Raw genomic sequence first — 16200 nt, 5'->3', positions numbered from 1 at the left:
CTCTCCAGTGTCATCTACCAGTTGCACATCACAAGTAAAGGGGCCCATGAAGAGTTACAGTTTGAAGTCAAAAAATAAGATAGTTTTTAATCACTTGCTTTAACATGCAACATTTACTGTAAAATGCACACCATATTCTGTGACTTTTTTAGTAATTCAAGAGTTCAATATTGAATGAAAAGGCATAGCAATCAAAAATCTTAAATTCAAATTCTGATTTTGACAGAGGTGATCTTTTTAAAAATGGAAATAAGGTGTCGCTACCAAAGGAATTCTGTTTAGACGGGAGGACGTTATCTTCAGCTATGCCTACAGACTAGAAAGTATAATAAAGTAGTCATGCTTTCCTAAGCTTGTTTGGGGGGGGGATGGAGAATATACTTCTAAAAATCATTCACACAAAAATGCAAACTTTACTGTTTAGAAGTCTTAGATATTTTTTACGCTAGTGAAATGTCCTTGAGTTGCTGATTTCTTTTGTTAAGCAAGCTGTGTTAGTGTGTCAAGTAGATTTGATCCACCTAAAATGCTTAAGATGCTCTGTTATCCATTGCAAAAAATGTCAGACACGCACCCTCATGCATTCACTTTTGTCCCACTTATTGTATGAACGAGTGGAAAAGAAATTAACTGAGTAAAAATCATGCACAACATCGTGCAGTGAGGAAATATAACTTGATGCTCTGCTTAGCTGACAGAACCAAATACTTGATAGCTACTGAAAGAATAAATGGTGGTGGAAGTTTTTTAAAGGATTACTGGATAGAAGCAGAAATGTGGTTCCAAACCTATTCTGAGACACATACAACATGTGTGAAACATACACCCAAATCTGAAAAGATAGCCTTTAATCTTTGCCAAACTAAGTGCTATCTTTTGGTTTGTTTGCTGAAAAGTGCAGGGTGAGAATGCAGAACTTCGGGTTCTCTGGAGAAGGAACATCCTACTGCCGGAGTAGCTCACGAATCTCAACTATGTAGAGAGAGTTTCCAAAATAAGTGAAAATACAAGTTACAGCTGTGGAAATGCAATTTTGCAGGTTTATTAGATGGAAAACCACTTACAGGTTGTGTGCCGAAAGAATGTTCTACCAAATTCAAGCCACCACCATGCAGTCCATGTGGCCATGCTGCTGTTAGAGTTTCAGTACTCAAGTAAGTGTGAGGTGTATCTTCTATGAGACCTACTGATGCATATGCTTAGGGGAGAAGTTTCAAGCCTCAGACGTAAGCACAATCAGCAAAATTATTTCTAAAGCAATACGATAAAGAATGTTGCCTGCTCTGCCGGAACTCAATAAAGCATTAGGAATAAGCATTAGCATAAGTAACACTTGAGGTGTTTTTTTTCTTATCAAATCCAAAAATATTTTTTTCCTTAAAACCCCTCACTTGTCACATCAAATGACTTCATAAGGAACTCTCATGATTGTTTGAGAAAGTTAGCATGGATTCTCGTTGTTTGTTCAAAATCTTTGAAACAATCTAAGGGTTCTAAATCCCAATGTAAAATTGCCTCTCTTTATTTTTTTCTTATTTCTTTAAAATTTATCTAATTGACTAGGGGACAATCATAAAGAGATGGAGAGGAAGCTGCTAATCTGTGATATTTTAAAATACATGTGGTGGAAAATACTGTTGTTGGACTGTTCCTTGTTTATTAAAGTGAAATAATTTGTCTATCACAAGAAAGGGTACAAGTAGTAACAAATTAATGTGTTTAGGCTAGCGCATGGTGGATGGTGGAGGTATGATGCTGCTGTGGACTTCCCTGTTCAGAGGTTGGGCTTGGATTAGTTAGGGTTCCTGGGTTCTTATCCAGAGCCTTTATGAAGTCTCTTTCAACAGCCAAACACAAACTTTCCGCTGTGTTCCATTATGCACAAAATATAATAATATTAATTGGACTTTTAATGCTTGTATAGGACTTTGAGATCAGCGTTCAGAGTGAAAGTTGCTGCATATTTACGAGGCACTGGTTTGATTCCAGGAAGTGGCTCTGAGGAACCAAAGTACAAATTTAATGACACCATAGAGATGTATCAGAATAAGGGAGGGCGGAATCTGGTCTGAGGACACTAGCTGCTCTTTTAATTGCACCAGTGACCTACTGAGAACATCAATTAAGCTCCTATTCTACTCACTTCACAATAAATGGTTTTGGTGACATGTTATTAAGGTTTTCTGGGATTTAGTTGTTCTTGTAGTTCTAAAAACCAGAAGGGAGTATTTAGTAGTAACTGCTGTTAGCAAACTACCATTACTAAGCTCTTTCAGAAGCAATTTGTGGTCTGTGTCATAGAACCTACTGTGCTTGTGGATCTAGGCTTCATTCTTGATTCAGTTCTTATTGCCTTTACAAGGCAGAGGAAGGGGAGGGTTTGTTTTTGTTTTTTAAGAAGAAAACATCCTTTAAGCTAGAAGAAAAACAAAATGACATTATACTGGTGTTAGTAAACCTAGCTGATCAATAACCTTATTATTAGAGAAAGCTGAAACTTTCCACTCCGGGCGTTTTTTGTGTAAAAGCCATTTGAAGTGGGCAAGTGTGAAAGCTGGAGCTTGTTCTATGTATAGGAGAAAGGGGCACAGTTCGGAGGAATTAAATGCGTGTCAAGAGATTTCAGGTTGTTTATTCTTTACAAAGCACTTGTGGCTGGCAACGTTAATTACTTGACCCCTAAAGAAAGGGGAGGTGTTTTTGGTTTTTCCATTTAGAAAAAAAATCTAGCATTGTTTATGGATTTAATAGAATATGGCCTTTGTCAGTTGACCTCCTTATTTTATGTAAAAGCAAAACACATTACCAGCTGATGAAGCAATGGTTCAGGTGAATGGTAGTTGTTGAGATGTCTCAGGGAAGAGGCATTTGGAATCCCTGCTGGTGCTGTGCTTGGAAAGGAACCGAGGGAGCCCCCTGGTCCCACCATGGGTCCCACCATGAGCATGTCCCATCACAAGGCAAGGAACTGGCTCCTGTCAGATGGAGTCTCTGCTGAAGCCTGTGAGAATAAAAAGGGGAGGGGGGCGTAGGGAAGGAATGCACTGCAGTTGTTTGACAGCCACTAGTAAATTACGCCTCTTACCTGTAAACTCTCCAAATCCCCTTTCAGCGTCTCACAAAGAACAATAATTGTTTATTGATCTAAGTGTTAACAATGTATTGCTTGTTCTTCAATAGGGTCCAGAAATGTAACTCAAGGGCAATAACTGCTTTGGATAAGCAACACACTTGATGGATGTGTGGTTCTTTTTCTGTCTTTTTCCAAAATATGAGCATATAGTTGAAGCATTTTGTTACCAAAATGCAATCTGTGTACATATGTATGCCTGTATGGGCTAGTGTCTTTTTTCTTCAAAAGAGTCATTTTTCCCAACAGTGTTTAATACTTCCCTTATAAATTACTTTTTTAAAGCATAGCAAAATGCTAAATTCTTTTTCAAGTCATTCCTTTTACCTTCCCCTAACATCTGTGCTTTGTCAGACACTCAGATGTTGTACGCAAAAATAAAAACCAAGGTGATACAAGATGAACCACAGCAGCATAAACACCAGTAAAGAAATTTTCCATGTGTTGCCAATATTTTGTGTGTATTGGGTGGGCGCATTTAAATAGACACTGAGTGTGTTGCCTCAGATAGCAACCAGTCACACTTACAGAGGAAAGTAATACATAAAGCGGTGTGTTTGTTTGTTTAGTGGATTTTTAGATGAGTCTGTTCTGTTTCACTTCAAGAGAGAAGGGAGAAGATTAAAATGAAAGTAACTGCTGCCTAGCCGAAGAGCAGGCGGGTCATCACCATGATCTTAAATAACGGCACTGTCAGCAGCAGGACCCAGCCAAGTTATCATATAAAGCTAGCTTTCATACAGAATGAGTACAAAAAAGTTTTCAAGTGCAAGGCTTCTTCCAACCTGGTAGATTTGGACAGCTGATAAACCCTCGGATATCACAGTGACAATTAGTTACTTATCTTTCAGTACTGAAAACGGAGGTTGAAAGTTAAGTGGCAACATAAAGCTAAACACCTCTGGGACAGGGCTCAGGTCCAAGCCAGGCAGAAATGACAGAAAATCGTTGAGAACAGAAGACGTTAAAAGGTCAGAAATAAATTGTGATCAAGCCCTGTTTGACCATTTTATCAGTTGGTATTTTTCTCCCCTTTTAAGAATGAATCAACATTTTCCCTTCTCTGAAGCTGTTTGTGTTGGCATTAAAGATTTACCTACCATCTAAATACATCATCTTATTTAGATGCGTTTCATTCTGTAGGAGGGTCAAGTTCTTCAAGGAAACTTTGATTAAGGCAAACTTTCAGTGGAAATTTCAGTGATAACGTAAGAAATGAGAGGAAGGGGATTGGGAAGATGCAGCTGCCTGATTTAGGTGTGGTAGAGACTGCTGGAAATTCCTCCTTATGCCCTCTACGAGTGAAATTCTGGCTGCGAATGAATCAAGGATAAAGCTCTCCTTGATTTCAGTGGCATCTGAGGACTTTACCCCATATAATTTATACTCTGCTAAGCACTGATAATACTTTTAAAGTAGCAAAGACTTCAACTTATATGTTGTTGGAAGAAAAGTGTGTGTGTATATATATGCATGTTTGTGGATGGATCTTCTAACTCATTCACACACTTCTCTCAGATGTTGATCCTTCTGGAAAAATTCAACCATAATAATTTCCTCTACCCTCATCAATTATACATGTACTTTCTAATTCTCAGAGTTCAGTTATGAGTTTTTCCTACAAACACCTACAAGGTGTTTTTTTCAGAGGTGTTTAGTCTTGCAGAACCTCTCACTAAGGTGCTTCCTCCAATGTCCTCATGACTAAATGTCACCACATTTATTTTGATAATGGTCCATGATCCTTTGTTCCCCTGAATTTCCACCTCCAAGAGCCAAACAGGAGCCACTCCTGGCCTTCTTCCACTTGCCCTGTCACGCTGATGGTGCAGTGCCACACAGTGCACTCTGAGCTGCCATGTCAACCAGTCTCCTCCAGGAACAGGTCCTCGCCTTTGCTCGTCACTAATGTGTTCACGCCAGGGCTGTCACATCTTGGACATTAGTGCTGATCAAATATTTCCCCACTGCTTTAACTGTCACTGCAGATGAACTCTTGTTAACTGAGAGACTTTACCAGAAAATTCATCCCATCTTTGCAGGCAAAATTTCTTTCCAGTTGCCTCAGCCGCATTGGGTATCCAGATGCATCTATGTGGAGGAAGCAGCTGGATATGCAATGAAGTGCAAAGGATTTTTTTAAATTATATCTTATATTTCATTTCTTTGCCATTCAATGTGCTTTTCTTCAATGTGCTGGAAACTACTTTCTGCTGCTACCATGCCTCAATTCAGAGGGTATTTTGTTCTTCACACCACAATCCTTTGGAAGTGTACTAGCAAGAAGCTTCTGTCAATGTTAAATCTTGAAACTTCAAGATTACACTGCCCATGAAACTCTTGGACTGAAATGAGTTAAAGAGAAAGAAAAGAAAACATAGGGAATTGCTCCATTGAAGATGGTGGAAGTATTGAAAAAATCTGTGTGCATTCCCCAGGATACCCCATGATACCTTCATTCCACCTGAACAATCTTCTAATCTGTGCCAGCTGGAATCATTAATTATGATTGATTGGCAAAGTAACTGATAGGAATTTCAAGCTGAAGGAGATGGAAGGAGCTACAAAATAAATGACAAAAAAAAATGGTTCTCATGGGTTTTAATTATTGTGTTGCACGTTTCTTAAAAATCTTAACACCATTATTTAAAAATAGGTCGCCTTCTTTACAGAATATTTTATATCCAATAACTTTGTGGATTTTTTGCTTTGGTTGGTTAATAGATAACTGTAAAGGTTAAGACATAAGCCATAATTTCTACAGAGTTTTATTTGAAATTCAGTCATGGTACTGGTTGGATTACTTTATTTCAGTGCTTCCTTCTCTATTTTTTCCCCCATGTCCCTGAAATACAAGCTGCAATCTCTTTCAAATCCTCTCCAGGAAATATATTGACATATATCAACTATGTTGTTGTGTGTTATGTGGAACTCAAATTGATTTAAACAGTGAGCTCTACTTTTTAGGCAGAAGCTTGTAATTTGAACTCACCTACAGATACATATGATGATGGGGTCTTTAACATTCAGATGCCTGGTTACTACTTGTTTTTCTTTTGGTTGCATGTACTGTAACTAATAATGTTATTATGGACTTATTTATTTATTTTATTGTCTCGAAGCCAGGCAGTACTGAAACTGATGACTCATGCATCGACCTATAATTCTCACTGATCTATTTTGTTGCCTCATAATGACAAAATAAATTAGTGGACTTTTTTTCAAAGGCAAAAGTAGTGAATTTGCTGTGTTTTTTTGCTTTCTCCCAGCTCATCAGTGGGATTGACTGCTGAATTGGAATTCATTGTGAACTTTGGTCTGTCAAGAAATTCGGTGCCAGTTAGAACCCAGCAGGGGCCAAAATCTTTAAGTATTTAGGACTGAAACATCCTTAGGGTTAAATATTTTGAAGGTATTCAGAAGTGAATTTGCAAAATTATTTTTTTCTCTTTTTTATAGCTTTTTTATATGTATATTTGGTCATTGCATTTGCATGTTGGATTAGCAATATTTGACGTTTCTATATTGTATGTCTGGATGTCTTTGTACCTGATATCAATATGGGATTGTATTTTTCCTGTAATGGACCTTACCCTGTAGAATTAGGGCTCAACTGAAATTCATTTTGATTTATTCCAGTATACAATTCAATGTCCAAAGGCATAAAGTGATTGTCCACAGCATGTGTGCAAGAATACTACTTAAATGACTGAAGATTTGCTTACTTCTGGTATGAATACAGGAAGACGGCTCTTAAAGTTTGCATGATTGTTTTAAGGGATGAAGGCTAGGGAAGAATGATGTTTGAATGTATTGCTTTTCTTTGTTATACCCTAGAAAATGCTATCATTCTCTTGTCAGTGTTGTCAGTGTCCCTGCTCTGACTTCTGAGACTATAGTAAAGGATGCATCGTATCTAAAAGGATTAATTTCAGGGAAAATCTCTGAATGGTATTTGCAGTTGGAGATTGTTCTCCAAATAAATAACCTTGTACTCCAAGTCAAAAGGTTCCACAAATCTCAGTTCAAATGTATACAGTACCAGCTTGTTAGAATTTGGACAATGTGTTTATCTTCATATAGGGATTATTCCTTTAGCAAAATTGTGTTATTTCATGTAGGAACTGGAAACGTGTTAATTGATATACTTAAAAAAAAAAAAAATTCAACCTCAGGACAACACCTGGATATAGGTTATATATAGGATATAGGATATAACTATAATCAACTGCAAAGAGAGTCCTGCCATGGAAAGTGATTAGTAGCCCCTACTATAGCTGATACTCTTAGCTCTGCTAATAATACATGGAATATTCCAATGAAGACTTAGTTTGCAAAGGTGAACATTTTATACATGCGTAATATTTTATAAAACCAGAGGATACTAGGATGAGATGTGGAAAGAAAAATGTTTCAGGCATGTGTCTTGCAATTCCTTTGGCATGTGCTTAGCTTTATAATAGAAACTGACAAGCTGAATGAAGAACATGCTATTACTGTTTTGGAGTACTATTAAGAACTTATCCCTGTTGTCATTCTGCAAGATTTTTCCAGAATTACCAGGCTTCCAGAATATATATGTTTTTTTCCCTCTGATAGCATTTGCTTTGATACTGTTTCTCAGACTCAGTTTGTCATTCTTGTACAAGTCTTTGTGGCACATGTTAATTTTGTAGTTTGCTGCAAGTGAAGCTGTTCGGAGAAAAAATTCAAACAAAAGAAATGCAAAGTTCTGCACCTGGAGAAGAATAACGTCATACTCTGGTATATAGGCACTGGCACAGGTTGCCCAGAGAGGTTGTGGGGTCTTCCTCCCTGGAGATCTTCAAAAGCCACCTGGACGTGGTCCTGGTTGGCAATCTGGTGCAGGCAGCCCTGCTTGAGCAAGGGGCTTGGACCAGATGACCACCAGGGGTCCCTTTCAACCTTACCCATTCTGTGTTGTCACCTTGTTAATGTGGCAACCTGCTAGTTGCTGCTATAGAGAGTTGAAATATTTAGCACTGTGTATCAGTTAGGACACATAACAGCTCTTCTTATAGCAGAAGGGTTTTTTCAGCTCATCTTTTCCTTAGCTGGGTATGACAAACAGCTGTCAGCACTAAATGAGTTGCTCTTCAGTTATTCAAATACTAAGTACAGCTCCAGAAATAAGAAAAGTAAGTAGCCCTTATTGGTCCAGGATTGAAGAAACGGAAATGTAAGCTATCGAGCTGTATTGCTTAACTGATGTAAGCCTATGAAAAGCAGAAAAGCCAACAGCTGTGGGACTGAGGCTGTCTACATACATCCTGATACGCACCCTGGTGCTCTGAAGTCACAGAATTAAAATATATCCTTTCTGTGAAAGGTACATTTTGTACCTGTGATCAGATAACAAGGTATTCATAGTATGTATGAATCTGTCCAAAGGGAGACATAGGAATAATTTCTGTTTAACTGTATTCATTTGCAAAGGAAGACGGTTTTTAAGAAAGAGTAGCTTATTTTAATGAATTATGTAGTTTTTAAAATTTGCATAAAAAACAGCTATATTATTTTCTAGTTGCTAATGGTTCTGTTGAAGGAAAAAGGAGGAGGGGAGAAATATCCTGTTTTTAAATGAGATCAAACTATACTACTAGTTGTAGAGCATTGCTATTACTGAAATCTATGCTTTGTTGTAAAGCAGCAATGGAGAATCTGGCTTACGTGCTAAGGTATGTTTTTTCTTGTTGTATCATCTTTTCATACAAATTCACTCTCCAAATGCTTTACTAATTCATATAATGTACTTACAGAGATAATAGAAACAGCAAAGCATGAAAAGCATGAAGGATAAGTTAAGGTTTCATTCAAGATTTAATGGCAAAATGGACAAGAAAGCAATGTAGTAGTTAAGAACAGAGGAAGTAAAATAGCTGTCCTTATTTCTACTATATGTTCAAGAAGATAAAAATAAGCAGGCTTTTTCTACTTTGTGTAAGGACTGTACAACACGATAAAGACTTGAGGTAGTAAAAGTGAGAAAAGACCTTGTATATTTCTTTCCCCTGTCTGAAATACTTCTTTGCCTTGGTAATGAAGGAAGAATTGCTGTAAAGAGTAGTGAGCAGGGGGCATTTGAGTTACACAGTCATGGGTTCAAATTACAGCAGATGGTAATACACTTCTGGAATGATCTATTCTACCTCCTTTAATAAATTTTTGATTCTAGCTTACTAGATCTGTTCAGCATTTTTTAAAATTATATTGCTGCTCTATATTTTAGTGCTAGTTATATCTAAAGGTATGTTAGCATGTGGTTTGTTGTTCAACCACTGGATATCCCTGTATGCTAGGTAGTTTTTCACTAAACAAAGGAGACAAGATTGGGCTTCATTATACGTTATTTTCCTGAGAAAGTTTCATCTGCTTAAAATGGACCATACTCAATAAACTGTAATTCTGCTTGCTGTTAACACATTTGATTTTCAGTATTTAACAACACTGACCTGTGTGTGAGTCTGTATCTAGAGAGAGAGAGAGAGGCAAGCAATGGTAATTATAAAGTTAAAAGATAAGCAAAATTTAATGAATTCATCACAATTTTCTTCTTGTAATCTATGCAAAATCTCAGGGACTTCCCTGGAATTGTTAGATATCTATGTTCAGCTGAGCAGATCGAATTGCTGTACTGGGGTCATATAATGAGATGGCACAGTTATGACTTCAGATAGAAACAAGACATAATCATAATTAAAAAGTGACTCCACAGTTTCAGTCTCTTTTTAAATGTACGACAACTTCAGATTTTCACTTCATATTTGAAATCTCATTAATATCTTTTCGATTTTTCAGTCACATATGCTTCTTCGTTCTTGCCCTTTCTTGCAGTGACCACATCTAAGAGCTAACTGCATAAGCAGCACTCATTATTTGCTTATTCAAGTATAGCAGGATATTCAATTTCAGTTTTTTGAATTAAAGAGATGGAAGATGCCTCCTAGTTCTCCAGGTGATGCTTAAAAGAGCTCAGAATTTTATAGTTCACTAGTTAAGATATCTTTTGGAGGTTAAGCTAATGACATTTTTTATGCCTTATTAGCTATCTGACAGTGCACTAACACAAATATATTCAACTTTTTTTTATAAAAAAAAAAAGGTAACTAATGCAATCACATAAAACATCACTTAATACTGAAAACCCCAAGTAGTACTGCAGAACTAGAGTGTAAGTTTGAGAGTAATGCGTTATGCAAAGGTACAGTATTTATTGTCCATGGTTCCTGTAATCTTTCACTCTAAGTATTTTTTTGTGTGTGTGTGTGTTGGGGGGCTAACTGTTATATTATAAATAGTTTAAAAAGTAGGATATGCCTTCCTACGTATGGTTCCTTGTCCTCAGTGAGGAAATGAAATATGCAGAGGGAGAAAAAAAAAGGCCAAAGAATTATGACGTTGGTTAAAAACCAACAGCTTTTCTGAGATCAGTGGAATATCAAGGCACAGTAGAATAAATGGTCCAACATTTTGTGCCTTGCAGGATCCACCTGGGATAGGGCATTAGTATGTGTCTGTGCCATTCCCTCAGCAAGAGCTCCATGCGCTGCAAATATGCCCATTCTCTCTGCTTGGGGTGGCTACTTATCCTGTAGTAGAACTTAAGGATTCAAGCATTAGATTGGCTTCACTTTCTGTACAAACATCATAAAGTCTAGAAAGAAAATAACTTCCTGTCCTTCCAATCTAGATATAACATGAGACAATGTGTGAAAGTGAGTAAGGAAGAATAAACTGAACTAATTCTAAAAATGTTTAATGATAGCATACAAACTGTCTTACCACCTGTGAGCTTTTCATAGGTATGACAAGGCAAAACAGGGTAAGGCAACTGAACAGCGCTGCCTTATCAGGAGTTGCATCTTGACTGAGCAAAACAGAAACAGAAGTTCTGAACAGAGCTGTATGTATAAAAAATGGCACTGCTCTTCCCCTTGATGCTGTTCAATAGTCACTTTTACCATTCTATCTTCAGCACCAATAGTGCTGGTGATAGTAGGCATGAAATAGCTACGCTATGAATTTTGTCTTATACTTGGGAAGGAACTTGTAGAAATAAATGAGGGAGATGGTGCCAGAAATGTATGAGCCCAAACAATTATTTTGACAGCAAAATTTGGACAGATACAAGTGAAGGCATATGGTGTTTTGGCCAGAGGGGTGGAAACTTCAGTAGCCTAGACACGACAGAAGGAAGTCTTGGATAAAAAACTGTTTCTCCTCTCATTCCAGACAGCTCAACTTCTTAAATACCATGGGCTTGAGGAGCCTTTGAGATCTATTTGTTGTGGGATTAAATGGAGGGACAGCTCAAAATTGACTACAAATTGCATAACTGAGTGGGAGGACAGTTGGTGTTGTCTTAAATCTAAGACAAAAGAAAGATATTTTGTGAAGAAAAGGAGGTAGGGCTCTATTTTAATTGTGTTGAGACTGGATGACAACTGGGCAATAACAAGAAAACATTAGAAAATAAGGCCAAGATAGGTACAGAAAAAAAAAAAAAAGAAAAAAAAAAAAGGAATTCAGTCATCTGGAACTTCCTCTAGGAGATATATTAATAATATATGAAGTGTGCATCTTGTGACTCCATAGTCACAAGGATTTCCTGAATGTCCCTGGTTGCCGTGGAGATGAGCATCTAGGGGCTGAAAAAGTTTGTTTAAATTTGAGGTTCTACTTTAGAAAGCTAAACACGTTTCTTGTCTTCAGTATGGAGCTTCTTTGGCTCAGAGCAAGAGTTTGGTAAGAACAGAAAAAGTTCAGTAAATGGTATTTATAAACAGGTAAATTTGGTGGATACTTTTTTCTTTTTTTTTCTTTTTTTTTTTCTTTTTTACTTCTTTCCTAGAGGAGAAATCATCTGAAATGGCAGTTGAGTTGGTGAGGCTTGTCTTTTCTCAGACTGAAATGCTCTGACACATGGAGCAGTGCAAACTAAGTAGGCTAAAGCACTCTTCTACCTCATGACTAATGCTCCCTCATCCCTGCGTAGCAAGGTGGTATGGATATATTCCCTCTGTGTGCAAATGATATAATCTTTCTCATCATGTATGAGGGCTATGTGGGATAGAATAATGAGTATTGTTGAGCAATTATAAAACACAGGCACCAAATTTGTATGAGTAACAGAAAGCACGAAAATCTGTTTCTAAATCTGTGAGTATGAATCCTCTTCTATTTTCTGCAATATGCCCAAAAAATTGCTGCTTTGAAAGCAGAGTGTAGTTCAGGAAATCTCTAAAGAGGGGAAAGGGGGATGCTGTCACATTTGCTGTTACTCTTCTCTTTCCTTCATCTCTCAACATATTACTGAAAAATGAAGACAAGTTTACGATATGTACATCAAAAGAAACTTTTCCTATGATGAATGATAGGAGGACAAGGTCAATAGCAGAAGTGATTTAAACATTTGCTAAATCTGTTGTATTATTCCACTGTAAAGTTTGTGAGGCAAGAACACACTGCTGCTATTAAATACTGAGCCAGATTCTTCTACTTAGATTTCTCTGTTCGTAAAGAATCATTTTTTTTCTCAAAATTCCAAATTTAAGATCCCTGCCATCATGTGTCAGTTGGCTGTGATTTCATGTTTGCTGGAAAGATGCTTAGGATGCACTAACAGTTCTCTAGGAGCAAGCAAAACCATTCTGAGAGCTAGTTTTGAAACTGAACACAATGCAGATTATTAGAGCTCTGAAAAATAACGTAACAGCTGCTGGTAATTTCTAGATCGTTTTACCTTAATACTTGTGTAAGGAAAAATGAATATTTTTTTCCTTGTTTTCAAAACAAATTACCCTTGAGTTGAATAAAAGAAGTTGACATTAAATGATTGGCTGAAAATATTGATAGCAATAATATACAAATACTGGCAAAACATGCTCATTTGGGGATGGTATTACTGTTGCAGAGCTATAAAAACACATTTGGGAGGAAGTAAAAAAGAATGATACACAAAAACATTTGAAAATTACAGCTACTTCCATGAAAAAGGTAACGAGTGAGAGGTGGTATGAACAAGATTTTCTTGATAAAAAGTTATTGCTAAGAAAAGTCTTCATGTAGTGGAAGTTCCCTACAGCGTACCCTTTTTATTCTACAGTCTCGTTACTGTAGCACTGTGTTCATAATAATTGGACTAATAGATTTTTTTTTTTTTCCTGGAGTGACCAAAAATGTCTTGGCAGAAATCAGGCAGGTGGCACTGCCCGTGGCCCTTCCAGGACACAGCCCTCCAGGGCATGTGGCAGAAGCTGCCTTGGTGGGTCTCGACATCTGGGAGGCTCCCCACGGGCTCTCAGCCCCCTCCTAGGCACGCCTGCCCCTTGAGGACTCCTTTGCCTCATTGTTGCAGGAACTCGGAAATGATTGTGCCACTGTGAAACTATTTTAATAAAGACTTTATCAATATTTAATGCATATTAGGACTTAAATAGAAAATATTTATAAGGAATAAATGGCATTAAATTAAGAATTATGATTTCCAGTAACTTCTCTTATTTTATTAATATTTAGAGAATTTCTCCTCTAATCCTTTTCACAGATCATTCTGCTCAGGGCTGCTGTTTCAATAGAGCTCCGTTCTTGGCCTCGTCATTTAAGTTCCCCATTTAATTTATATATAAAAAATTCAACAGGTTTAATGTTCCAGTTTCTCATTCTTTTAATTAAAATGGAAAATATGTCCCTTTGTGTACCTCTTCAAGTACCGAAGATTTGAGCCATCTAAGACAGCTGTAAAGAAGTTTTTGCAGAATTTTGTGTTTCTGTGTTGTTCCTTAAGATACACTGGACAAAAGAGAGATGATAAACTTTACTGAACTGGATATTGAATTTATTAGAAGCATAATGAACCATAATCTTCATTTTACCAAGGCATCTCTAGGTTTCATTTTCCTGTAAATTAACCTAGCCAGTGATTACAGTGGATTTTTAGATCAGATCTCCAAATTTCCTTGCATATCTTATGGCACAGGTTGCTATGATGGCAGGTTAAAAGTTTATAAGGTCTCTGCATTCCACAATTTTTGCTGATTGCTATTGAGCTATATGAAGCCCTTCATTTCTGGCAGTACTGTGTCTTCACAGCACCTGCTGACTCCAAGTGGGAAGCCTTGATTTAAGTCAGTAAAACCAAGGGAAGGAGGTGTATTAACTTTCTGGAGACTGGGGTCAGAACCTGTGAGACTAGGAAATCTGTTTGCCTGCAGAGAGCTCAGAAACCCCTGTCACAGAGGCTGGTTGCAGTTTTTAATTTATTTCCATTCAGAGCCTTAACAAATCAAGTCTGAAAGGCAACACCTACATCCCCTTCAAAGCAGTGCTAAAATGATCAACTTCAGTCAGATAATCTAGCACTAGATCAAAACCCCTCAGGGAAATATTTACATTTTGCCAGTTTACTCAGAGGAATGGCTCTGGGGATCTGGAGATATCCTTGGCATTTTTATTTTTATTTTTTTTTCCATCTGAAGGAAACACTGATGCCAGAGCTGAAGCTAGTGATTTAATCATAGGATTGCTAGAGGCTGCAGTACCCTATCTGCTCAGAAATCGATATCTATGATCTCAGTTATATTAGAGAAATGTTTACTTCTTCACCTGACCAAGATATTAATTTGTATATGCTGTGTTGTCTGTTTTTTTTTAAGTTAATCATTTGTGAGGAGAGTAGCCTAATCTATTTTGAAATCCTCTCATGCTGCACCATTTTCCTGTTATTGACTGATTATTTTGCATGTATATATAGCACCATTCACATGCATCAAGATGCCCTACAAAGAATCTGAAATGCTCTGTACGTAGGAAGCAATGTACTGCTCTGCTGAAACACAGCCGTCAGCAGGGCAGTGTGAGGTAGCAACCTTCGCACTGCTGGAGCAACTGATTTCAGCTCGGGAGGCGAATTCAAGTGGTGCATCAGGGGAATTTAAGTGGGTGCAATGCAATTACCTGCACTGGGATATGATCAGGATGCCAGTGTTAAACTCTAGTCTTGTGAAAGGCACTGTGGGATTTTTAATGGCCACAAGCTGGATCACGTTTTATTTCCCATCCCGAGGATGAAACCTCTATTAGCAGCATGCCTCCTGCCAGTGGCTGCGATTTTGCTGTGATAGGGACCCACATGGAAGGATGCGAGCTCCTCTAGGGAGCTGCTGCTGCCACCGCTGCTGCCTGCTCGGAGGAGGGCAAGGTGGAGGCGTGCAAGGCAAAAAGCGACTTGCCTGCTGCTGGAGCAGTGCACGGAGCTGAGTGGGACGGCGGAGGTGCTGCCGTGCCACCTCCTTCATGACTGAATGTGCTTCCTCGTGGAAGTGCGCTACAGCATCCAGATGTCCCCAGAGGTCTCCTGTCCACAGGCTGACCTGCCTCTGCTTCATTTGCTTAACGAGAAGCGACGAGATCGCGCCTCAAGGTGGTTGGCTGCAAAGAGCACGTTAAACATGTCAGTGCAGGTGATTCTCCTGCTATATAAATTGACAGCCTAGGATTACCTGGTATGGCGTTGGAAATCTATTAACATTTGAAGCAGTTTGCTTGAATTAGAAGTCTTGATAGAATTACAATTACTTTCCTTCTCCTCCATGAGCTTTGTTGCTATCTTTGTGTACATTGTATGAGAAGACTTATAAGCCAAAGATGATATTTTCCAAAATCTTATGTGGAGCCACATTGTTATTTTAGATTTATAACTCCATGTGGGCAAGGGAGAAGAAGTGAATGAAGGGAGGAAACATAAGCAGAAGGCCATTGGCTTTTCTAGCTTGACAATACATGCTGAAGCATAAAGGTGGGGAAGTAGGGAGATGTAAAAGCCACGGCCTTGGGAACTGGCATGCTTTGGCAATTTTAAGAATGGCACAGGACATGGGTAAGAGTATTTTGCTCCTTGTACACTCAGTGCAGGGTGATGCAGGTAGAATAGCAAGAGAAAGCATCATCTCAATCAGGGAGCTGGATGCAAGTAACCTTTTCTGATTGGGATTCTAGGTCTTTCTGGGCACAAGCTGGCTGTTAGGGATGGACAGTGTCTGCTAGTGTAA

General features: G+C 38.1%; 2 protein-coding genes across 3 annotated transcripts in view; one reads left to right on the top strand and one right to left on the bottom strand.

Moving 5' to 3' along the window:
- The window catches only part of LOC308187123 (uncharacterized protein), a 109090-nt gene that overhangs the window by 28854 nt on the left and 64036 nt on the right, over positions 1-16200 (top strand). Inside the window, exon 3 of one of the 2 annotated variants that reach the window (XR_013944467.1) lies at positions 6400-7865. The exons of the other annotated variant lie outside the window; for it this stretch is intronic. The gene's annotated coding sequence lies outside the window, so the exon portion shown is untranslated. Of the gene's footprint in view, positions 1-6399; positions 7866-16200 lie in introns of those variants that run through there. 2 annotated transcript variants of the gene reach the window in all.
- LOC308187485 (uncharacterized protein) overlaps positions 1903-16200 on the bottom strand; it is an 80177-nt gene continuing 65879 nt past the window's right edge. Inside the window, exon 4 of the mRNA XM_080575504.1 lies at positions 1903-3001. Within this exon, the coding sequence (XP_080431630.1) occupies positions 2854-3001 (148 nt within the window). The 3' untranslated portion in view covers positions 1903-2853. The remainder of the gene's footprint in view (positions 3002-16200) is intronic.

The sequence above is a fragment of the Anser brachyrhynchus genome (genome assembly GCF_964034855.1).
Source record: "Anser brachyrhynchus genome assembly, chromosome: 1".
NCBI lineage: Eukaryota > Metazoa > Chordata > Aves > Anseriformes > Anatidae > Anser > Anser brachyrhynchus.
This window is presented reverse-complemented; position numbering and strand designations above follow the sequence as displayed.